General features: G+C 53.8%; 3 protein-coding genes across 4 annotated transcripts; 2 read left to right on the forward strand and 1 right to left on the reverse strand.

The window, feature by feature from the left end:
* Nucleotides 1-904: 904 nt before the first annotated feature.
* On the forward strand, nucleotides 905-12,743 carry LOC133229811 (tigger transposable element-derived protein 1-like). 2 transcript variants are annotated; one of them, XM_061386571.1, is made up of 3 exons: nucleotides 905-986; nucleotides 6,789-8,665; nucleotides 12,664-12,743. In XM_061386571.1, the coding sequence occupies exon 2, from the start codon at nucleotides 6,795-6,797 to the stop codon at nucleotides 8,622-8,624; it is 1,830 nt and encodes a 609-aa protein (XP_061242555.1). In that variant the 5' UTR covers nucleotides 905-986; nucleotides 6,789-6,794; the 3' UTR covers nucleotides 8,625-8,665; nucleotides 12,664-12,743. The 2 variants fall into 2 exon arrangements, with proteins under 2 accessions (XP_061242555.1, XP_061242553.1); XM_061386569.1 differs by lacking the exon at nucleotides 905-986 and adding an exon at nucleotides 2,808-4,491.
* Nucleotides 10,411-12,413, reverse strand: LOC133229514 (uncharacterized). The gene is made up of 3 exons (XM_061385879.1): nucleotides 12,364-12,413; nucleotides 11,142-11,669; nucleotides 10,411-10,797 (listed from the first exon to the last, which is right to left on the reverse strand). Exons 1-3 carry the CDS (start codon nucleotides 12,411-12,413, stop codon nucleotides 10,635-10,637), a joined length of 741 nt encoding a protein of 246 aa, XP_061241863.1. The 3' UTR covers nucleotides 10,411-10,634.
* Nucleotides 12,721-17,304, forward strand: LOC133229804 (tigger transposable element-derived protein 1-like). Its single transcript, XM_061386556.1, has 3 exons — nucleotides 12,721-13,120; nucleotides 14,919-14,998; nucleotides 15,385-17,304. The coding sequence occupies exons 1-3, from the start codon at nucleotides 12,721-12,723 to the stop codon at nucleotides 17,113-17,115; spliced, it is 2,211 nt and encodes a 736-aa protein (XP_061242540.1). The 3' UTR covers nucleotides 17,116-17,304.
* Nucleotides 17,305-22,724: the final 5,420 nt, after the last annotated feature.

A 22,724-nucleotide genomic window follows, 5' to 3' on the forward strand; every position in this document is an offset into this window, starting at 1 on the left:
GTGTCAGAACAGTTAACAAGAGGTAGAGAAATCAGGGCCGGGATGGTGAGGGAAAGGAGAGATAAAGGGAGAATCGATTTACAGCGAGACGTGCAGATCGCGAGATTCAAGGGACAGACGAGGATCAGGAGTACAGAAGGAAGAGGAAAGATGTGGACAGAAATTGGAGATAGAGTGAAATGGGTCGAGAGTTTTCAAGGGCTCAGAGAAGGGTGACAGCAAGAAGAGAGACAGACGGAGCAGGAGGGACACTTGTTAAGGAAACTTACCCAAAACTTGCCGATAAGAGAAAAAAGATGGCTCGAAGTCCTAGCACCGTCTCTAGTAAGACTGCTTCAGGTTGTCTGATTCCCTAAGTGAAGCAACTCTTTTGATCAGAGTTCAGATACTGTGACGTTAGATGCTAACTTGTAAAAGGTTGATAGGTTGTAAATGCTTTCTGACCAGGAGAGAAGGGTACCCCAAGTTTTTTTTTTTTTTTAACCACCCTGTAGGACACTAAGATGCCTGCCCACTCCTGTGTGGGACACCGACAATCCGACTTTGCGCTATTATTTCAGTGTTTGATTGTTCTTTCACCTTCTCTGTTGTTTCTTCTCTCTCACCTTCCCAGAACCACCTGTGTCATCCTGCTAGTTCCTACCGGCGGTAAATACCTCTTTGACACGTGCTCACTGAGTTTGTTTTCAGCGGTTTCAAAAATTAAAATTTTGACAGTCTGAAGGCAACCATTTCTCCCCGAATGTGGAACAGATAGGAAGAAAGAGAAAACAGTGAGAGAGACCCAGGGAAGGAAGGCGGTACGAAGGATGATGGAAAGAAAGAGACCGGGTCCCGGCTCAGAGGCTCCAGTGGGCCTCTCGGTGAGCTGGGCCCCAACTCATCCCGCATAGGGAATGTGAGCCTCACCCAGGCCTGGGGATGACCCTCAGAGCGGCTGGTCCAGTCCATGGAAGACTACTGGGAGTCACAACCAAAGAAATTCTGTGAGTACTGCAGGTGCTTGATAGTGTACAATAGGCCTAGTGTTTACTTTCTTGAAAGAGGAAAGAATCATAAAGAAAATGTGTCAAGGAGGATATGTGAGATTAAACAGGAAAGCCTGGAGACGGGAAAGGAAGAAGAAAAAGGATCAGAGGAGTTTGCTGCAGTGGAGGTAGCTGCCCTGCAGGGATACTAACAGGATTTGAAAAGGTTTGGCTCAGAGTCAGAAATTTCAGAGCCAAGCATATCGTTAGTGACCAGTGCTGTTCCATTCATCTCTGCATCAAAATCAGCAGGAAGACAAAGACCCTTCAAAGGGCAGATGGGCAGAATGAGTTATCTCTGAGGGTTACCATTTCTATCATGATCTTATCACAGGAGGACCTCAGTGGGAAAAACCTGAAGGATTTCAAGGAAACTTAAAAAAGCAGCAGTGAAGACTGGGTAGAAGGATTAAGTGAAGATGGTTATACATATTATTATAACCGTCAGGGGAATCCAGATGGGAAAATCCTGAAGATTTCATTCCACAGTCTGGTGATCTCTTATCTAGTAAAGTCAATTAAAAGTTTCTTGGTACCCTGGAAGAGTCCAAACTATCAGAGTCACATAGTTACTGATGGTGGAACAGGAAGCAAAAAAGGGAGAGGGGAAGGAAAGGTCTCTACAGCAATGTAAAAGCTAAAAATAGTTTAAGGAAGAAGCTAAAAATAAAGTTTAAAGAAGAAACTAAAAATAGTGATAAAGGTACTGAACCAGAAACAGAAAGAAAACAAATACCTAAAGGAAGAGTTCATCAGGTCCAAATGAAGGAAAATCCAAAACTCATTAAGAAAAAGAAAAAAAAATATATATATAGTGGATCAGTGGTAAATAATCTGCTTGCCAGTGCAGAAGACTGGGTTCGATTCCTGGTCTGGGAAGATCTCGTATGCTACAGAGCAGGTAAGCCCATGCACCGCAACTATAGAGGCTGTGCTCTAGAGCCCGGGAAACCTACTGAAGCCCACAGCCCTGGAGTCCATGCTCCACAACAGAAGTCACCTCAACGAGAAGCCCACGCACTGCAACTAGAAAGTAGGCTCTGTTCTCTGCAACTAGAGAAAAGCCTGTGCAGCAATGAAGACCCAGCACAGCCCAAATAAATACAATTAAAAATCAAACCCATATGGAGAATGGGAAGAAATTAAACAAGATGTTGTGTCCCATGAGGAAGTAGATTTGGAACTTCAAAGGCTGAAAATATGTATCAACTTTGGAAGTTGATGTTGGTGGGGAACCCAAAGTGGTCTCCTGTAGTTTGTGCAAACTCATATCCACTGAGTCAGTGATGCCAGCCAACCATCTCATCCTCTATCGCCCCTTTCTCCTGCTCTCAATCTTACCCAGCCTCAGGGTCTTTTCCAGTGAGTCGGGTTTTTGCATCCGGTGGTCAAAGTATTGGAGCTTCAGCTTCAGCATGAATCCTTCCAGTTAATATTCAGGGTCGATTTCCTTTAGAATTGACTGGTTTGATCTCCTTGCAGTCCTAGGGACTCTCAAAAATCTGTTACTGAAGAATGTGTGGTGGGTCCATCTCCTTACCGCTCAAAAGCCAATAAACAGGCCAGCTTGGTTGAAAGGAACGTTTGCTTCATATCAGATGCTGGCAACTGGGGGTGGAGGGTGTCAGACATCTGTCCAAAGGCGGACTCCCACCCTCACCCTCACCCCCAACAAGCAGGGGGCAAGAGCTTTTATAGACAGAGGAGGGGGGTGGCTACATGCAGAAATGGCACAGTCATTTCTAACTGCTGCTGCTGCTAAGTCGCTTCAGTCGTGTCCGACTCTGTGCGACCTCATGGACAGCAGCCCACCAGGCTCCCCCGTCCCTGGGATTCTCCAGGCAAGAACACTGGAGTGGATTGCCATTTCCTTCTCCAATGCATGAAAGTGAAAAGTGAAAGTGAAGTCGCTCAGTCGTGTCCGACTCTTAGCGACCCCATGAACTGCAGCCCACCAGGTTCCTCCGTCCATGGGATTTTCCAGGCAAGAGTACTGGAGTGGGGTGCCATTGCCTTCTCCGGTCACCTCTAACAGTCATCTTCAAATTGGTCATCAGTGGTCTGACCAACATGATCTTGGTTATTTTAGGTATAGTTAATCTTCAGTTCTAGGGTCCATTTGTTCCCATTTCTTTGCAGCCAGTTCTTGGAACTGTGGCAGCTCATATCATTGGTGTAGTCTGGTCATCATGTAGTTCTCCCACCTGGTGTTTTGATATCTATAAGACATCTCACAGGATATGGCTCAGAATATTATCTATAGCCCTTGAGAAAAAACTAAAGGTCCTTGACTATGCTTGCTGCTGCTGCTGCTAAGTCGCTTCAGTCGTGTCCGACTCTGTGCGACCCCATAGACGGCAGCCCACTAGGCTCCTCCGTCCCTGGGATTCTCCAGGCAAGAACACTGGAGTGGGTTGCCATTTCCTTCTGCAATGCATGAAAGTGAAAAGTGAAAGTGAAGTCACTCAGTCGTGTCCGACTTTTAGCGACCCCATGGACCACAGCCCACCAGGCTCCCCCGTTCATGGGATTTTCCAGGCAAGAGTACTGGAGTGGGTCGCCATTGCCTTCTCCATGACTATGCTTAATGACTACATTATTATTATTTAGTCTCCTTTGTTTTGTTTCAGCATTTCTCTCATCTCTGATTAAACTTATTCTTTGACTAAAGTTTTCCACAGAAAAAAAGGCAGGCACAGGACTTGGTGGTGGTGGTGGTGATGGGGCAAGGACCATATCCTGCTCCGTTTCAAGTCTTCTCTCCCACACCAGAATTCGAAAGTATCGATTCTTCGTTGCTCAGCCTTCTTTATAGTCCTACGTTCACATCCATACATGAATACTGGAAAAAACATAGCTTTGACTATACGGATCTTTGTCAAATTTTAAACAGGCTTTTCACTCTCCTCTTTCACTTTCATCAAGAGGCTCTTTAGTTCCTCTTTGCTTTCTGTCATTACAGTAGTATCATTGGCATATCTGAAGTTATTAATATTTCTCCAGGCAATCTTGACTCCAACTTGTGATTTATCCAGCCTGGCATTTCACAGGTTACTAGCATACATATAAGAAAAGTAGATTATTAAAAATTTCATGAAAGAGGAAGGAAAAAAGAAAGTGATGGAAAGCAGACGGCAGAAAAGACAGGAGAAGGAAATTAATAGGCAAGAAAGTCACCCTTGGATAGACACGGCTTTGAGCTCCCCCGCTCGGACTTAGGTCTGGTCGGGCTCCTCATAGAACTACATTTCCCAGCAGGCCCTGGGCGACCGGACACAGCAGTAGGCGGGACCAACGCGGCCCCCTCCAATCCTGGTCGTCGCCCGGCAACCTCCGCCTCCGCCGCTAAAGATGAAGGTTGGGCTCGTCCGCCTCTGGAAAGCGGCGAATTAGGCAGGAGATGAGGAGGCTCTGCAGCCCCGCCGGCCCATTTGAGGCAGCCGGCCCATGTCGCGGTCCGGAGGTGAGGGCCGTCGGCCGCGCGGAAGCCGGGGCTCCGTGGCAAGGGGCCGAGGCGCCCATACACTCAGCTCTCGTGGGGAGAAGGGAACGGACGCGCGGGAAAGGGGCCAATGGGAGTCTTAGGCGGCCCCGCCGCCTTCTGGGAAATGTAGTCTCGCGCCTCCCTCCACGGCGGGCTTGGGGACTTTGTAGAGGGCGAGGGAGAGAATGTGTGCATATACGGAGGAGTGTAAAATTGTGGGTGAGGAGGCGAAGGCATCGATATGGAGAGAGAGGGATGGGCGCGTGACTTGTTCGGAATTCGGTGCCTTTTTCCTGGAAGCCTTCCCCGTGCCTACGCTTCTGTACCCCAGGTGCAACCTTTGGGTCCCTGGAAGTACTCTTCGTGGGTGCCATAGGCACTCCCCAAAACACAAAGACCTGTCAGGTACCTGTCCTTGTTTTTCACAAGTTTTCCTTCAAAAAACTTCTACTGTTTTGACCAGGTGCTACTTTCACATGGTTTGAAATGCAAAAGGGACAAACTGAGAAATGCAAAAGGGACAAAGCATCCCTTCAGGGTGCTTCATTTGATAACTTAGCACATGACCATAGAATGCCACCAGAGTGCCAGGCTCTCCCGCTGGGAACTCAGCTGGAGTACTCTGTAGGCACAGCTCCTGCCCTGAGGCAGTGTGTGATGGATGCATGATAAAGGTGGGGAGGGCTTCTCTGATCAGGTTACATTTGAGCAAAGGCCTGCAGAAGAGGGAATAAGCCCTGCCTATTAGAGGGAAGGGCGACCTGCTGTGCACCAGAGCCACAGTAGCCAAGGCCCTGGGCTGGGGGTGCCCTTAGCCTGCCCTAAGGATGTGGTCATGAGTAAGCAAAGGAGAGAAGGAGGCTTAGAGGCCCTTGACACAGCTGGTGATGATTGTGGCTTTGACTCGGGGTGGGAGGCCTGGGAGGACCCTTAGCAGAGGCGCCATTGGTTTTTTGGTGGGGAGGGCAGCACTTCGCAACTTGTGGGGATCCTAGTTCTCCAGCCAGGGATCAAACCTGTGCCTCCTGAAGTGGAAGCGTGGAGTCTTAACCACTGGTCCGCCAGGTAATTCCACCCTGACTTGTGTGGAGAAGTTGGCTGCTGTGTGGAGAACCACCTTCTCTGTCCCGACGTGCTCCACAGTGGTGGCATGATTTAAGGAAGTTCCCTTCTGTGTTAGTTTCCTGTCATGGCTGTACCATATTACTACAGACTTAGTTTCAAACAACACAAGTTTATTAAGAGTTTGGAGCTCTGAAATCTGCAGTATTCAGATTCAGGGCTAACATCAGGGTATTGGCAGGGCTGGTTCCTTCTGAAGCTCTAGTTTTCAGTGGTCACATTGCCTTTTCTTTTTTTTTCTCACATTGTCTTCTGAGTGAGTGACATTTTTTGCGTCCTCTTACACGGATCCCTGATTTGTGTAGGGCCCACTTGGATGATCCAGGATAATCTCTGCCTCTTAAGATTATTATCTTAATCACACCTGTCCCTTTTGCCTTGAAAGGTCATTTATTCATTGTTTCCTGGGATTAGAATGTGGATGTGTTTAGGAGGCATTATTCAGTTTCTCATACCAAGTGAGAAGCATGGAGATGCTTCTGCTCATCTGTGTTTGGGAGGTGGATCAGAATTTCTAGACTCTCTTCACATTCCCTTATGGTTTCAAGAGTTTTGCTGGGGGAAGAGCAAAGTCACCTGACAGATGTTTTTGTTTTTTTGATGTGTTCAGCCTCTTCATTTATTTTTTAATTACTGGACAATTAAATATTGTGATGGCTTTTGCTGAACAGCAACATGAATTGGCCATAGGTATACATATGTCCCCTCCTTCTTGAATGCCCTCCCCATCACATCCCTCTAGGCTGTCACCAAGCACTGGCTTTGGGTTTCCTGTGTCTACATCAAACTCCCACTGGCTATCCATTTTATGTATGGTAATGTATATACTTTAGTGCTATTCTCTTAAATCATCCCACTCTCTCCTTCCTCCACTGTGTCCAAAAGTCTGTTCTTTATGTCTGTGTCACCTTTGCTGCCCTCCAGCAGACCTTTTTGACCTCATAAACGAAAACTAAGTGAAATGCTTCTCTGGTTGCAAAGAATGCTCAGAAGTGTGTATGCAGTTTGGTTCGCATTAGGGAGAGAAGGGACTGGACCTGCCTTCAAGGCAGTGGGCCACAGGGCTGCGGGCTCTAGGTCATAGCACGGGAGGGCCAGGTGCTGGTCTCGGCTCTCTCGGACTCACAGTAACTCCCGTGTGTTCCCCTCTTCAGGCAGAGATGGAGTGGCAGGAGAGGCCCAGGGGCCACTGTGGCACGACGCTGGGTACCGCCGACGGGCAGAGGGAAGAGAGTGTGTTGAGATGCATGGCTCAGGGAGGCAGCCTGAAGCCCCCCCAGCCGCAGGGCTTGGGGAAGGCACCCCTCGGGGTTGGCCTCCGCCACAGTGCCAAGCGGGACCGGAAATCCATCACCCTGCATGTGAAGCTGGAGGTACTTCGGCGCTTTGAGGAGGGGGAGAAGCTGACACAGATTGCCCGGGCCCTGGGGCTGGCCACCTCCACGGTCGCCTCCATCCGTGTCAACAAGGACAGGATCCGGGCCAGCTCTCAGGCAGCCGCGCCCGTCTGCACCACGCAGCTCACACGTTGCCGGGGTGCACTGATGGGCCACATGGAGCGCCTGTTGAGCCTGTGGATCGAGGAGCAGAAGCGGCAGAACCTGCCGGTCAGCACACTGCTCATCCAGGACCAGGCACGCCGGCTCTTCGCCCAGCTGCAGCACGAGCAGGGCGGCGGCAGCCGGGCCGAGACCTTTGGGGCCAGCAACGGCTGGTTTGCCCGGTTTAAGGTGCGCCACAACGTGCTGCTGACGGAGGAGCCCGCTGTGGCCGACGCCCAGGCTGCCGCTCGCTACCCGGCAGTGCTGCGCGCCATCCTGGAGGAGGGCTGCTACTCACCGCGGCAGGTCTTCAACGTGGACGAGACGGGCCTGTTCTGGAAGCGGCTCCCTGAGCGCATGCTTCTGGCGCTGGAGGGGACAGCTGGGCCCGGGCCCAAGGCCTCTAAGGACCACCTGACCCTGCTGCTCGGTGGCAATGCGGCTGGTGACTTCAAGCTGAAGCCCCTGCTGGTGTACCCCTCGGAGAACCCGCGTGCCCTCAGGGGCTGCTCCAAGGCCAGCCTGCCTGTGGTCTGGCGCTCCAACCGCAACGACTGGTTGACGCCTGTCATCTTCCAGGAGTGGTTTACTAGCTGCTTCTGCCCTGCTGTGGAAAGCTACTGTGCCAGCCATGGCCTCCCGCACCGTGCCCTGCTGCTGCTGGACAGTGCGCCCTGCCACCCTGCCCACTTGGGTGGCCTCTCAGCCCATGTGCGGGTCGAGTTCCTACCCAAGAACACGTCCACCCTGATCCAGCCCATGAACCAGGGTGTCATCACTGCTTTCAAGGCCCAGTATCTGCGCCGCACGCTCAGCCAGCTGGCCCAGGAGATGGGCGGTGCAGACCGGCCCTCCGTGTGGGAGTTCTGGCGCAGCTACACTGTCATGACTGCTGTGGACAACATCGCTGAGGCCTGGGCGGAGTTGCAGCCCGCTGCCATGAACAGTGCCTGGAGGAAGCTCTGGCCCGAGTGCGTGCTGGCTGGTGCTCCCGAGCCCAGCGCCGTGCCCCAGCTCCCCCGCAGCATCGAGACACTAGCCAGCCGCACAGGCCTGGGCGACGTGGCTGAGGCCGATGTTAGCCATCTGCTGCAGGCCCGCGGGGAGCCCACGCCCACCTCCCTGGGCACGGACGGTGGGCACGCCCGTGGCCCTCGGCTGCCCTGCCAGTGTGGGAAGGGCCTGGCCTCTAGAAGACCGGAGTCGGAGGCCACAGGGGGTGCGGAGGCCGAGGACACACTTGTGGTTGCGTTGTGCTCAGAGCACCTGGCCCGGGCCTTGTCCCACTTCGCTGCTGGCCTGCAGGTCCTCTCAGAGAACGATCCCAACCGGGAGCGCAGCCTGTGGGTGGCCCGGGCTGTCCACTGTGCCCTTGCCCACCTCCGGGAGCTGCTCCGGGAAAGGAGGCGACAGGCTCGGGCTGCTGCAGGGCCTCCAGAGGCCCCCTGATGGTGGCAACAAAAGCGTCAGGAAGCCTGCACTCAGCCCAGGTGGGGCCCACAGACTCTGAAGGACAGACCTCTTTAAATGACCTGTGTGATTTGAGGCTTGGGCCTGATTGCAGATGTGCTTTGTCTGATGAGTTTTGTTTCTGGAGGGTAGACCCTGCCACGTCTGACTCATGGTTTTCGTACCTCATGCACGGCCAACTTTGTACAGTGGCACACAGAACACTAGGCTTGAGGGCAGTGTTTTCTGATTGGCAGATGAGCTGCGGGACCCAGGAGTGCCCATCCATGTCAGAGACACACCCTATAGAACAGCAGTTGCCAAGCACAGCCCACCAGAGCAGCCTTCCTTGTGGTGAGGGGCCATGGTTGAGACGAGCCTCTCCTGTTTGCCAGCCCTGACTGACTGTGCCCTATTGTGACTTCCCACCAGTTCTGGATGGGGGTTTCCTACTGTTCTGGCTCACCTTCCATGCCATCCTCACCCCTTTGGGCTTCTATGACTTGTGTTGTCTGAGCCTGCACTGTGCCAGAGCCTATGGGCATGTGTGGCTTTTGATACCAGGCACCATTCCTTGCTTTGGAGATCTTTTCTTCCCTGGGTTTCTGTGCTGTGGTTATCTTGGCTTCCCTCTAGCCTCTGAGGCCGAACTTTTGTCACTCTGATGGTCTTCCAGATCTAGAGCTCTTTGTAAAAACTCAGTCATTCCTGGGGGTTCAGTGGCCTCAACGTTCAGCTTGTTGTTCTGTCCCCTTGTTGCTGTTCAGTCTCTGTTGTGTCTGACTCTTTGCAACCCCATGGGCTGCAGCACACCAGGCTTCTCTGTCCATCATCTCCTGGTGCTGTGCGTGCTAAGTCACTTCAGTCATGTCTGACTCTTTGCCAGCCTATGGATTATAGCCCACCGGCATCCTCTGTCCATGGGATTCTCCAGGCAAGAATACTGGAGTGGGTTGCTATGCCTTTATCTCCTGGAGTCTGCATAAAGTCATGTCCATTGATTCGGTGATGCCATCCAACCATCTCATCCTCTGTCACCCCCTTTCTCCTGCCTTCAGTCTTTCCCAGCATCAGTCATTTTCAAGTGTGTTGGCTCTTTGCATCAGATGGCCAAAGTATTAGAGCTTCAGCTTCGGCATCAGTCCTTCCAATGAATATTCAGGGTTGATTTCCTTTAGGATTGGCTGGTTTGATCTTGCAGTCCCAGGGACTCTCAAGAGTCTGTTCCAGCACCACAATTCGAAAGCATCAATTCTTGGGCGCTCAGCCTTCTTTATGGTCCAACTCTCACATCGGAAAAGATGAAAAGATGATAATTTGACTAGATGGACATACGGACCTTTATCAGCAAAGTGATGTCTGACGTACACTGGGGTATCCGCCTGAGTCTGCAGACATACCATATGGATTATCAACACAAAGTCTGCAAGGGAAGGTGTTCTTGTACCCCAACTAGATGAGCCCCAGGTGGTGAGACATGGCTGTCTGGCCTCCTTTCAACACAGGTATCTGTGCCTGTGTGGGTGCACGTGCATGCTCACACACCTACTTGTACACACATGTGCACATGCACACGCAGACACACCAAGAGTGAAGTTGGGAGAGAGCATTCCTGTCACTCAGCTAGCACTTGCAGTGGTGGGCGTGCTGTCAGCACATAAAAGCAGCCTGAGCCACGGCAGGGGTCCAGCCTTCCAGGGAGAAAGGTCAGATGTGGCCCCTGGCCTGCTTTCCTAGCAAGAGCAGCAAAAGGGATGGCAAGAAGAGAAGGCGCTTTGCTGAGGAGCCTGGTGACTGACTATATTAATAAATTACACAAATTATGGGCATTTGTAACATGTTGGGTGTGGGGAGACCAGGGTGGGAGAGATTGGTTTCAGAGCTGCCAGTCCAGAGGCGGTTACGTTCTGTGTGACAATGGCTACGATGGGTGACCGGGGAGGGACCCAAATCCAGCGGGACCGATAGGGGAGGTTTTCTGGGAGGTGGTGCCCAGCTTTTGGAAGCCGGTCATTTCAAAATGCCAGGCATCAGATAGGGACGTGTTGAGGCGGCCCAGCATTGTGTGGCTGGTAAACGCCTGTGGACGGGGAGGCAGAAGCAGCCCCGGTGGAGCCGGAGTGTGGCCCAGCGGCTGGAAGAGACAGGACCCAGTGCGAGGAGATGCCACATCCTAACGGAGGGAGGGGTAGAGACGCAGGTGAGGTCGTGAGGCAGGCCATGGTGGACAGGCCGCGCGCGCGTCGACCCATCGGCTGCTTTCCTCAGAACAAGGGACAGGACCGGACCTCAGCCCAAGAGCAGTGGAGCACCGGTCTCGGGGCCCTGAAGAACTTCATTCCCCAGCTGCCCCCTGGGAAATGTAGTATCCGCAGCTGGGCTGGGAGGGTCTTGTGACAAGCCAAGGACTACATTTCCCAGCGGGCCTCAGAGGCGGAGCGGGACTCGCGCCAATTCCACTTCCCGGCGCGGGAGGTTGTCATAGAGCTGCAGAAGCGTCGGGTTACCCCAACTCACCTCCGCTGGCTAGCGTGCAGCGTCGTGGGGAGGTGGCTGGGGGCTCGGGAGAGGGGGCGAGGGGCGGGGTGGGAACAAGGCTTCGGAAATAGTCCGTGGGGCAGCCAGAAAACTCCTGGTCCTGGGACCCCAGGGTGTTTGGTCGTCTTTTCTGCACGGTGGCGTTGTTCCACGCCAGCCGGCGTAGCTCCCGAGGGCAGTGAGTCCGCGGGAGACAGCAGGCGCGTGGGGGAAAAGCCCGAGGCAGGGTATGCAGCTGGCCAGAGGGCGCGGGACAAGAGGGCGTAGGAGCACCACCCGCTCCCTGAGTCCCTCAGCGATTTCCTCGGATCGGCGGCGCGGGGGCTGCTGGGACATGGAGTCCGGTGGGACTGGGCCTGTCCCGGAAGCGAGTCGCGGGCCGGAAGTGATCCGCGAGGAGCTGGGCTCTCGCCGCGCTTCAGGGTCAGTTCTTGTGCATCCGCGGTGGTCGCTTTCTTGGCGGAGTTTCTGGGCCTCCGGCCGGCGGTTCCCAGTTCTGTGGACACACTGGGTCAGCTTTTCCGCCTAGCTCCCCCTAAACGCACCTCTCCTGAGAAGTCTTCCTGGATTTCTGCAGCTCAGGGCACCTCCCTGCTTCCGCTGCACCTGCGCGCGTGCCCCCCTGAGGTGAGAGTGCAGGCGGGTCTAGGCAGGGTACTCGGGGGTCAGAACCCGGGTGTTTGGGCGTTGTTGGACTGAGCGGCCTGGCTCAGGGGATCCCTGACAAACCCTGTTAAAGCCATGCGTTGGCACGGAAAATGATCTATGTTCTTAAGTTACAGTGGTAGCAAATGACCGGTGGAAAGATAGAAATTCAGATGCTTTGCAGACGTTACAAAAGGAAAAGCAGATGTCTTCCTCCAATTCCTTTCCCCAGAGTTGCCAGCTGAGGAATTGCTGGTTTTCAGGATCTTTTGGTGAACACTTACAGCAGTAGCTCCTGTTTGCTGTTTGGAAATTTTACCATTCAACAGGGCCGGGCCCCAAAGGAGCCTAAGGTGAAGGAAGGAAGGCCCTCAGGGTAGGCGCCCGCTCTTGCTCTGCCTGTGTGGCTGCTCTCATTGTCCCCAGCTGCCGTGTCGTGCACTTCTCCTTTCTGTCGCTCCTTCCAGTGCCCCGCAGACTGCATCCTGCACTTGTGCGCTTGGTCCCTGGGTTGGGACCCTCCCTGGTCACTGGGCCTCCGCTAGTTCCCGCTAACACCTCTGCCTGGCTGCTGACCGGGTTTTCTGTCACTGAGACACTGGACATGTCCACGCTCCCTCCCCAGGAGCAGCCCTCCTCCTTGGCCCAGTCTGGCCTGAACTCCTGAAGGCTTCTCTCCAGGACCCTCTCCCTCACTGTCCTAACCAGGTTCTCAGTACAAGGTGTCCTCCACCAGCTGCCCAGGTGGCCGGGTTTGGGGATGCTCTCCCTCACGGCAAGTGGCCTTGCAGGGTGTAAGTGGGTGGAGAGGTGTGGGTGGTCCACAGCCCTGATTGGGTGTGTGTGTGTGTCCCAGGAAGACGGTGCGTGTGGCTGAGTGAAGACGGGGAGGCCAGCTTCCCCACGCCTCACCATGGCAGCTGACCCGGCACCCTTCGGTCAGGAGGAGCTCGTGATCATCAAGGTGGAGGAGGACGAGGACGTCCCATGGGATCCGGAACCGTTCTCCAAGCCTCAGCCCCACACCCCCCTGCCTGCTCTCGGTTGGGACCCCCGGCTGTGCTTCCGCAGCTTCCGCTATGAGGAGGCCGCGGGGCCCCGCGAGGCGCTGGTCCAGCTCCGGGAGCTCTGCCGCCAGTGGCTGAGGCCCGAGGTGCACTCCAAGGAGCAGATGCTGGAGCTGCTGGTGCTGGAGCAGTTCCTGGGCATGCTGCCCCCCGACACCCGGGTCTGGGTGGAGTCCCAGTGCCCCGAGAGCGGCGAGGAGGCTGTGGCGCTCGTGGAGGACCTCGCTCAGATGTTTCAGGAGACTGGTGAGCCCCAGGGACTGGGCTTGGGGCAGGGGAATGTGCAGGGGGACCCAGCCCATGACCGTAGGTCCTGAATGCCTGCTCACTGTGCCCCGGCCCTCTGTGTCCTCATTGCTGGGAAGAAGGCTCAGAAGCCATGACCTGTTTGAAGACTTTCCTAGCCTGTGAGCCTCCCAGAGGTGCGAGCCTGCAGTTGCTGTGGCATTTCCCCCTCTGAGGGTACTCTGAGCCTTCTTTTTCTTTTTCTTCCTGGAAAATTCACTGAGTGCATGGCATGTGCCAGCCCTGTGGGTCCAGTGGGGAGGGGAGAGAGCAAGGTCCTTGGCCTGGTGGAGTCCAGTCTGGTTTGAGAGTTGGATGATGAGACCCTCCAGTCACAAGTAGGGTGTCCTCGTTTTTCTGGAGGGAGTGGGGAAAGCCCGGCCAAGGGTGGCTTTGCGGTTCGTGCTGTACAATGTCTTCACCTTGGTCTGGATGTGCACTTACACACCTGAGGAGGTGACAGCCACGCAGCAGGCAGGAGAGATGGCTGGTGACAGCCATCAGGTCCCCGTGGCCTTTGTGTACTCATTCACTCAGTGTCTGTGCAGCTCCTTTGCCTGCTTGGCGCCTTGTATCAAGGGGTGGAAACCATAGCACTTCAACAAACAAACAAAAACCCATCTTTAGTAAGCTGTAACACACATGTCAAAAAATCGTCTAGTTCATGGGTTTTAGTACATTCACGAGGTTGTACAGCCACCACCCGTGTCTAACACCATAGTGTAATCACCTTCAAATGAACTCTGTGCCCAGCAGCAGTCACTCCTCGTTCTGCCCTCTCCCAGTGCCTTGGCAGCCGCTAACGTGCTTGGTGTCTCTGTGTATTTTCTTACTCTGGATGTCTTAGTAAGTGGAGTCATACAGTATGTGGCTTAGAGGATGGGCTTCTTTCATTGAGCGTAATGTTTTCCGCGTTCATGGTATAGTATGTCAGTATCTCATTCGTTCTTATGCCTTGTCATATCCAATTGTATGGTTATAGCACAGTCTGTTTTTGTTTTAAGTGTTAATGGATGTTTGGGTTGTTGGTACCTTTTGGCTATTAGGGTTAATGCTCATGTGAACTTATGTATACTTTGTTTGTGCAGACAGATGTTTTTATTCAGGGTCCCCAAGACCACCCCTTAGGCTTCGTGATTTGCTAGGAGCTGCAGGAATCGACAAGACTGTTATAGTCTTGGTTGTCGTTTATTACAGTGAAAGGATGCAGATTAAAGTCAGCAGTGGGAACAGGTGCCCAGTCTGTGAGACACCAGGCATGAGATTCCAGAGTCCTGTCCTGTGGGAGCTGTGTGGGTCATGCTTAGTTCCCCAGGCAGTGATGTGCAGCAGCATGCCTGGGGTGCTGTCCCCCGGGGATCTTGCCTGATGTTACCAGGCAGAATCTTCCAAGGGCTTTGAGGTCCCCTACTGGGAGCAGATCAAGGGCCAGACTTTTGCTGGGAGTGTGCAGGGCTTGGACAGCTCAGGCCTGCTGACACAGCTCTTTACCGACTACCCAGCTGTAGCCGAAGGAAGCATCTGATGACTGTTTCTTTGGCATTTCAGTGACTTGGGTTTCAAAGGCCTTGGGTGTGCTCTCGAGGTCACACGTGTGCGGGTCAGAAGGGGCTGCCACCCTCTGTGAGTCTGAGGGCAGCGAGGTCTCATCCAACTTTGAGTCCCCGGCCAGTGTCCAGCTGCACATTGACCTCTGGGTGTCCGACCCCTGTGTCCGTGGGGCGGGGCTGCAGACTCTAACACTCCCCTTCCCCCTCAGCCCTGGTCCAGGCCCCTCCTGAGGACCAACAGCCTGCAGACCTCGCAGAGCCAGCCAAGCCCTTCTCGGATGGAGCTCAGGTGAGCTGTGAGTCCTTCACAGTCAGAGATGCCATATCCTGCTGAACTCTGCCCCCCAACCCTTCTTCACCCCAGCCCTGGAAAGGTCACCGTAAGCAGCTATGCCCAGCACCCCCTGGCCCCCCGCCCCTGGTCCCTCACCCTTGGGTTGGCCCCTGCCTGGCACCCTGGTCCAGGCTCACACCATCATATACAGAGTTCAGTAAGTCCCTTGTATGTGAATTTGCCGGTTGCACACTTTTAAAGATGTGAACATGTGTTTGCATGTCCCGTCACGTAAGTTAGTTCATGTGTCTGGGGTACATTGTCACATGTGTGCAGCCTCTACATGGGGTTGTGTGTTTTGTGTACTTCACAGTACAGTAGTACAGTATCTTTATTTCAAGCCCAGGATGTCTGGAAGCAAGCGTAAGAGCAGTGGTGATGTAGCTGGTACTGCTAAGAAGCGCCATGCGATAACGATGGAAACGAAAGTGAAGATAATTGAGAGAGTGGAGCGAGGCGAGAAGATGACAGACGTAGCTCGTTCGTTTAACTTGAACCGTTCAACCATTGGCACGATCGTCAAGAACAAGGACAAGATCCTGGAACACGTGAAGTCTGCTGTGTCGATGATGTCGACGATCATATCCAAGCGGCGTGGGAAAGCGATGGAGGAGATGGAGAAACTTCTCAGTGTGTGGTTGCAGGACCAGCATCAGCGTCGAGCCCCGCTCAACATAATGCTGATTCAAGAGAAAGCTAAAAGCCTGTATGAAGACCTGAAGAAGAAATACGGTGAAGAATCAGACGGCCCATCTTTTAATGCCAGCTGTGGTTGGTTTTATCGGTTCAAGGCCAGAGCCAATCTTCACAGTGTAAAAGTAAGTGACGAGGCAGTGAGTGCAGATGTGGCTGCTGCCCGGGAATTTCCTGAGATCCTTCGAGAAATTATTGATGAAGGGGCATATTTACCAGAGCAGGTTTTTAATGTGGATGAGACAGGACTCTACTGGAAGAGAATGCCAGACCGAAGTTACATCAGTAAGGAGGAAAAGTTGATGCCAGGTTATAAAGCAGCAAAGGACAGGCTGACTCTGCTGTTTGGTGGCAATGCTTCTGGAGATATGAAGCTGAAGCCTCTCTTGGTTTACCATTCAGAGAGCCCAAAAGCCCTTAGAAATATAGCCAAGGGCTCTCTTCCTGTTGTGTGGAAGAGTAACCCCAAAGCCTGGGTTACGCAGGCCATTTTCCAGGACTGGTTTTTCCACCACTTTATTCCGGAGGTAGAGATATACTGCTTGGAGAAGGACATCCCATTCAACATTCTTTTGTTGCTTGACAGTGCTCCAGGCCACCCCCTGTTCATGGACGATTTTCATCCCAATGTCAAAGTAGTGCGTCTCCCACCAGATACTGCACCCCTTATCCAACCCATGGACCAGGGAGTTATATCAACTTTCAAGAAATATTATTTACGTCACACTTTTCGTCAGGCAGTAAAGGCGAGTGATGAGTCAGGAACAACCTTGCGACAATTTTGGAAGGACTATAACATCTACAAAGCCATAAAAAACATTGATTTTGCTTGGCGTGAGGTTACAGCCGGCACCATGAATGGTGTATGGAAGAACCTTTGCCCGCACTTTGTTCATGATTTTCGTGAATTCGAGAAGGTGGATGAGGAGTCCAGAGAGGTCTTCAGCAACTTAGTGACCCTCAGTGAGAAGCTGGAGCTGGATCTGCAGGAGGATGACTTCATTGAACTCCTTGCCGTGCAACACGAGGAGCTCACAAATGAAGACCTGATGGAACTTGAGGCCCAGAGAAAGGACGAAGAGAGACAGGAGGAGGAAGAACGAGGTGAAGAGCTGAAGAGATTCACCATGCAGGACATGGCCAGGGGGTTCGCTCTGTTTGAGGAGGCACTGTTCGTTTTTGAGGCCCAGGACCCAAATGTAGAACGGTACACGAAGGTTGAGGCAGCCGTTCAGAATGCAATCCAGTGCTACCGTGTCATCTATGATGAGAAGAAAAGAGCCACTGCCCAGACATCCCTGGATCGGCTTTTAAAGAGGGAGATGGAATTGAATCCAGCAAGGAGCCAGAACCTGTGCCTCGAAGTCAGGCCTGAGTGACGTCACAGCCCACCTGCCGTCTCCGTTGCTGACGGTCCTTCTCTCTGCCAGCTCCCCCTCCTCGCCCAGCTCCACCAGTAACTTCTTGCCTGTTCACTCCATGCCAGTCCCTCTAATCAGGTGTTGTGCTATACTCCTATACTTTCTAAGGTATTATACTGTAAGATTAAAGATGCTTTCTTTATTTTATGTGTTTCTTATGTATTATTTATGTGAAAAGTATTATAAACCTATTATAATACTCTGTAGCCAATACTACATACAGTACTATTATAGTATTATGTAACCAGTACTGTATACAGTGCTATGCAGTACTGTGTAGCCAGTATTATATTCAGTACTATCACAGTACTATGTAGGCAGTACTATATACAGTACTATCACAGTACTATGTAGGCAGTACTATATCAGTACTATCACAGTACTGTGTAGCCAGTACTATATACAGTACTATGGCAGTACTATGTATCCAGTACTATATACAGTACTATGGCAGTACTATGTATCCAGTACTATATACAGTACTATGGCAGTACTATGTATCCAGCACTATATACAGTACTATGGCAGTGCTATGTAGCCAGTACTATATACAGTGCTATTGTAGTATTATGTAGCCGTACTAAATACAGTACTGTTGCAGTACTGTGTAGCCAGTTGTGTTAGTTAGGTCCCTAGGCTAACTTTGTTGGACCTGCAGATGTGCTTTTGGAATAGAACTTGTTCTTATGTAGGGGACTTACTATAGTTTAGCAGTTTTTGTTGGACAAAGATAGAAATACAGTGCTAATTATGTCTTCTGATTTTAAAGAAAAATGTAAAATGTAGGTGCATTCTATAGTAATTCAGACCTCAGCAGAAGTGTATAAAGTTTAGGCCTCACACTCAGTCTGCCTCCCTGGAGATGGTCACTGTCACCCACTGTGTGTCCTTCATCCCTCATGTACACACGGGCAGTGCACACATGGATGTGTGCGTGAATGTGGGCCACATAGATGTTTCAAAAGAAAGCCCCATCCACACTCTGCAGCCCACTGCTGTCACTTCATTCGTGCCGGGCTCCCCTCCAGTGGTGCAGGCAGCCCCAGCCTTTAGTGGCTCTGTTGGAGTTGTCTGCCCAGGCTGATGGGGCATGAGGGCTGCTGTTCGCCTGTCATTCTGAGACACACAGCATTATCTTGGCTCTGCCTTCTTGGGCTCTTCTTCACTCCGGGTCTGCCTGTCCTCTGGATGGGACCAGAACATCTCTCTCTGTCAGGGGCTCCTGCGTGTTTGTGATCCTGGTGGGTAACCCAGGGTCTGCCCCATGATGAGAGGAACCTGTTCACACGCAGGAAGGAGAGCAGACCAGCCCAGGAGCGTGGCCTGATGAGGGGGGAGAGGGGAACCCACCCCGGCCCTCCCCACTGCCGACTGCCATTCCTGGGTGTTCCTGAGACACTGCCGGGCCTGGGAGCATCTGCAGCGGCCTTGCCAGACCTGCCCGAGTCGGGCTCAGTTGGTGTCCTGCCGGCAACTCTGAGACCAATTGGGGTGCTCCCGGGTCAGGCTCCCATCACCCGTCCTGACTGCGGGGCTGCCTCTGAGCGCTGGGCTGTGGAAGGACGCAGGGCCTGCAGTACGCCGTCTGGGCGGCTTTCCTCTGCACAAGCATTTCCTCCATAGAAACAAACACAGGATGTCCATAGGGGTACAGGGGCTAGGACTCCGCTCTTCCACAGCGGGGAGCTCGGGTTCCACCTTGGTTGGGGAAACTAAGATCCCACATGCCCTGTGGCATGGCCCCAAAATAAGTGAATTAAAAAAAAAAAAACCCACAACACACCCAGAAACAAAATCCCTGAGTCCTGACACCCTTAGCGACACGGCTCACGTCTGGTAAGTCAGGGCCCTGACGTGGCAGCCGCCGCTGGCTGGCTGGCTCCTCTCCTTTGCCTGGCCACTGCCAAACGGGGAGCTGGGGTCGTGTACTGTGGCTGCCGTCCCTGGGGCCAAGTTCTGACCTCTGGTAATTTCTGTGGTTGGTCTGACATCAGTTTGCGGTGTGTCCTGCCACCCTGGAGGCTTCACTGAGGCCTGCGAGTACTGGGAGCCCGGGCAGGTGGCAGTGGGTTTTTGGTGAAGTTTCTGTGGTCCGTTGGGCAATAATCCATCCCGTGAGCAGCGAGCTCCGGCCAGATATGGCCTGAAATCCCCCACCTAGAGCGAGACACCAGCTGGTGACCTCTGATGGTTTCCCCCAGGCCCGTGGGCACTTAGCACCAGTAAATGCCGTCACCCGTTTTGCAGCGGGCCGGGGCAGGGGCGGCAGCGGTCCTGAAATCGGCAGCCACAAGGTGGGAGCAGAAATATGCTGGAGAGAGCGGTGTGGGCCTGAAGCCCGCCCTGGAGAGGCCGCCGCGTGCGCGCCAGCGCCAGAGCGCGAAGCGGGACTGCAAGGCCATTGACCTGCAGGTGAAGCTCGAGGTGCTGCGGCTCTTGGAGCTGGAGAGAAGCTCAGCGGGATCAGGAGGACTCAAGGGCTGTCCGCCACCCCCGTGGCTACTATCCGCGACAAGGACAAGATCCGAGCGAGTTCGCAAGCATCCACGCCGCGCGCCACCGCCAGGCTGACGCACAGCCGCAGCCTGGTGATGGAGATCATGGAGCGGCTGCTGAGCGTGCGGATCGAGGACCCGAGGAGGTGCGCGGCGCCCGGCAGCGCGGTGCTGGGCCAGGAGAGGGCCCGCAGCCTGCTCGCGGAGCTCAAGCGGGCGCAAGGCGCGGGGCTGGGCCTGAGACCGTCGAGACCAGCTGTGGCTGGTTCGCGCGCTTAAAGGCGCTGCTCTGACTGCGCGCAGGTGCCCGGCGCCGCTGCAGAGACAGATCCCGGACGGCGGCGACGCGGCCCGGCAGGTGTTCCGTGGGGGAGGAGACCCGGTTGTTCTGGAGGCGGCTGCCCAGCAGGACGGGCCCTTCCGTGGCGGAGACGCCGGACCCTGGGCTCACAGGCGCCCGCTATCTCCTGACCCTGCCGCTGCTGGTGTTTCTCGCGGAGAACCCGGGTGCGCTCAGGGGGCTTCTCCAAGCCCAACATGCCCGCGCTGTGGCGCTCGCACAGGGGGCCCGGGTCACCAGGAGCTTCTTCCAGGAGCGGCTCGGGGACTTGTCCTGCCCCGGTGGAGAGGTACTGCGCCACGCACGCGCCCCTGTTCAAAGCGCTGCTCGTTCTGGACCGCGCTCCCCGCCGCCCTGGCAACCTGGACGACCTCTCCGACGACGTGCGAGTGGAGGACCTGCCCACGGATGCCCCAGCCCTCAGCCAGCCAGCCACCCACCCACGGCTTGCTCGCCACGTTCAAGGCCTGCTCTCTGCGGAGGGTCTTCCGTGCCCCGCGGGCGAGGGCCAGGGGCGCAGAGCCGTCCAGCGAGGAGCTGGCGGGGCTGGAGCGGCAGCGGCAGCCGGGGGAGGGCGAGGACAGCTCTCCGGGCACCTGATCAAGGCCCGAGCATAGGTGGATTCTGGTCTGCGGGGCATCGGGGACAACGACCCCCAGGCAGAGCACAGCCCCAGCGTCTGCCCGGCCCTGAACGACGTCCTGTGTGCACACTTGCCTGCCTGACTGTTTGTATTTATTTCCTTATTATTTCTCTCCTCCCTGTGGTTGGATGTGTCTCTCACATCTTCAGTGTGAGTTACACTGCAGCATTTTCAGGAAATCATGTCCTTCCCTGCGTCATTTCTAAAAGTGTTTCTTAAAGGTACAATTTTCAGAAAATGAGGCAACAGGGACGATCTTCCGTCAGTGTTTACGGTCCCAGCTGTCTCGTCACCGCCCCTGGGTCACAGAGGGGCTTGGCGTGGTACGTGGACCTTGAAGGGCACGCAGACCTGGTGCTTCCCTTGTGTCAGCGCCGTGAGAGCCTTCGCTGGGCCCTCGGGCAGCGGAGATGCCGCTTCCTCTGTCCAGGGAGCGCCCGGAGCCTGGGCTTCCAGTGGGGGGATTCAGACTCAGGTCACCTCGCCCTTATTTGCTGAGGTTAGACGTCCTGAAATCCCATGGCTTCCAATGCCCTGGAAGAAATAGTCCCAAACGAGGAGCGATTGCCCCTTCCTCCACAATTCCCACAAACCACTCTCTTGTCCAGAAACAGGGACTGGGGTCTGTCCTCACCTACCTCTTGGTTTTGGAAATCATGTGGGAAAAAGAATATTGTCAGATTCCATCGTTTTTCTGCTTATCTGCAGGCAAAGTAAGTATGTTCTAACGGCCATCCTCATACAGTGAGTAGGAGATGAATAAAAGTACCTTACATAAAATTTGAAGCTTTGCAAACATTGTATTCATTTATTTTTCTGGCTGTGCTGTGTGTCTTTGTTGCTGTACACGGGCTTTCTCTAGTTGCAGGGAGCAGGGGCCACTCTTCAGTTGCGTGCACAGGTTTCTCAGTGAGGCAGCTTCTTTTCCTGCAGACCGCAAGCCCCAGGTGCCGGGGTTTCCGTGGTTGCAGCACGCGGGCTCCAGAGGAAAGTAATTGTAGTTAACGGCAAATCCTAGATTTGAGCCAGGAAAATTACCCGCATTTGCCAGCTAAATCTTTAAAGAAAGACCTGTGAGGGACTCTGTGATTACAGATGTTCATAGAGGACAGGGTACGGTTAAGAGGTTAGGGTGAGGGTGAGGATGAGGGTTTAGGGTTAGGGTTATATAGGGTTGGGGTCAGGGGTCAGGGGTCGGGGGGGTCGGGGTTCGGGGGGGGAGTCGGGTTCAGGGTCAGGGGTTAGGGTCAGGGGTCAGGGGTTAGGGTTTAGGGTCAGGGGTTAGGGTTTAGGGTCAGGGGTTAGGGTTGAGAGTCAGGGGTCGGGTTTAGGGTTAGGGTTAGGGTTAGAGGGTTAGGGTTAGGGTTAGGGTCAGGGTCAGGGTTTAGGGTCAGGGTCAGGGTCAGGGTTTAGGGTTAGGGTTAGGGTCAGGGTTTAGGGTTAGGGTTAGGGTCAGGGTTTAGGGTTAGGGTTAGGGTCAGGGTTTAGGGTTAGGGGTTAGGGTTAGGGTTAGGGTTAGGGTTAGGGTTAGGGTTGGGTTAGGGTTAGGGTTAGGGTTAGGGTTAGGGTTAGGGGTTAGGGTTAGGGTTAGGGTTAGGGTTAGGGTTTAGGGTTAGGGTTAGGGTTAGGGTTTAGGGTTAGGGTTAGGGTTAGGGTTAGGGGTTAGGGTTAGGGTTAGGGTTAGGGTTAGGGTTAGGGTTAGGGTTAGGGTTAGGGTTAGGGTTAGGGTTAGGGTTAGGGTTAGGGTTAGGGTTAGGGTTAGGGTTAGGGTTAGGGTTAGGGTTAGGGTTAGGGTTAGGGTTAGGGTTAGGGTTAGGGTTAGGGTTAGGGTTAGGGTTAGGGTTAGGGTTAGGGTTAGGGTTAGGGTTAGGGTTAGGGTTAGGGTTAGGGTTAGGGTTAGGGTTAGGGTTAGGGTTAGGGTTAGGGTTAGGGTTAGGGTTAGGGTTAGGGTTAGGGTTAGGGTTAGGGTTAGGGTTAGGGTTAGGGTTAGGGTTAGGGTTAGGGTTAGGGTTAGGGTTAGGGTTAGGGTTAGGGTTAGGGTTAGGGTTAGGGTTAGGGTTAGGGTTAGGGTTAGGGTTAGGGTTAGGGT

The sequence above is a fragment of the Bos javanicus genome, chromosome 18 (genome assembly GCF_032452875.1).
Source record: "Bos javanicus breed banteng chromosome 18, ARS-OSU_banteng_1.0, whole genome shotgun sequence".
Taxonomy (NCBI): Eukaryota; Metazoa; Chordata; class Mammalia; order Artiodactyla; family Bovidae; genus Bos; species Bos javanicus.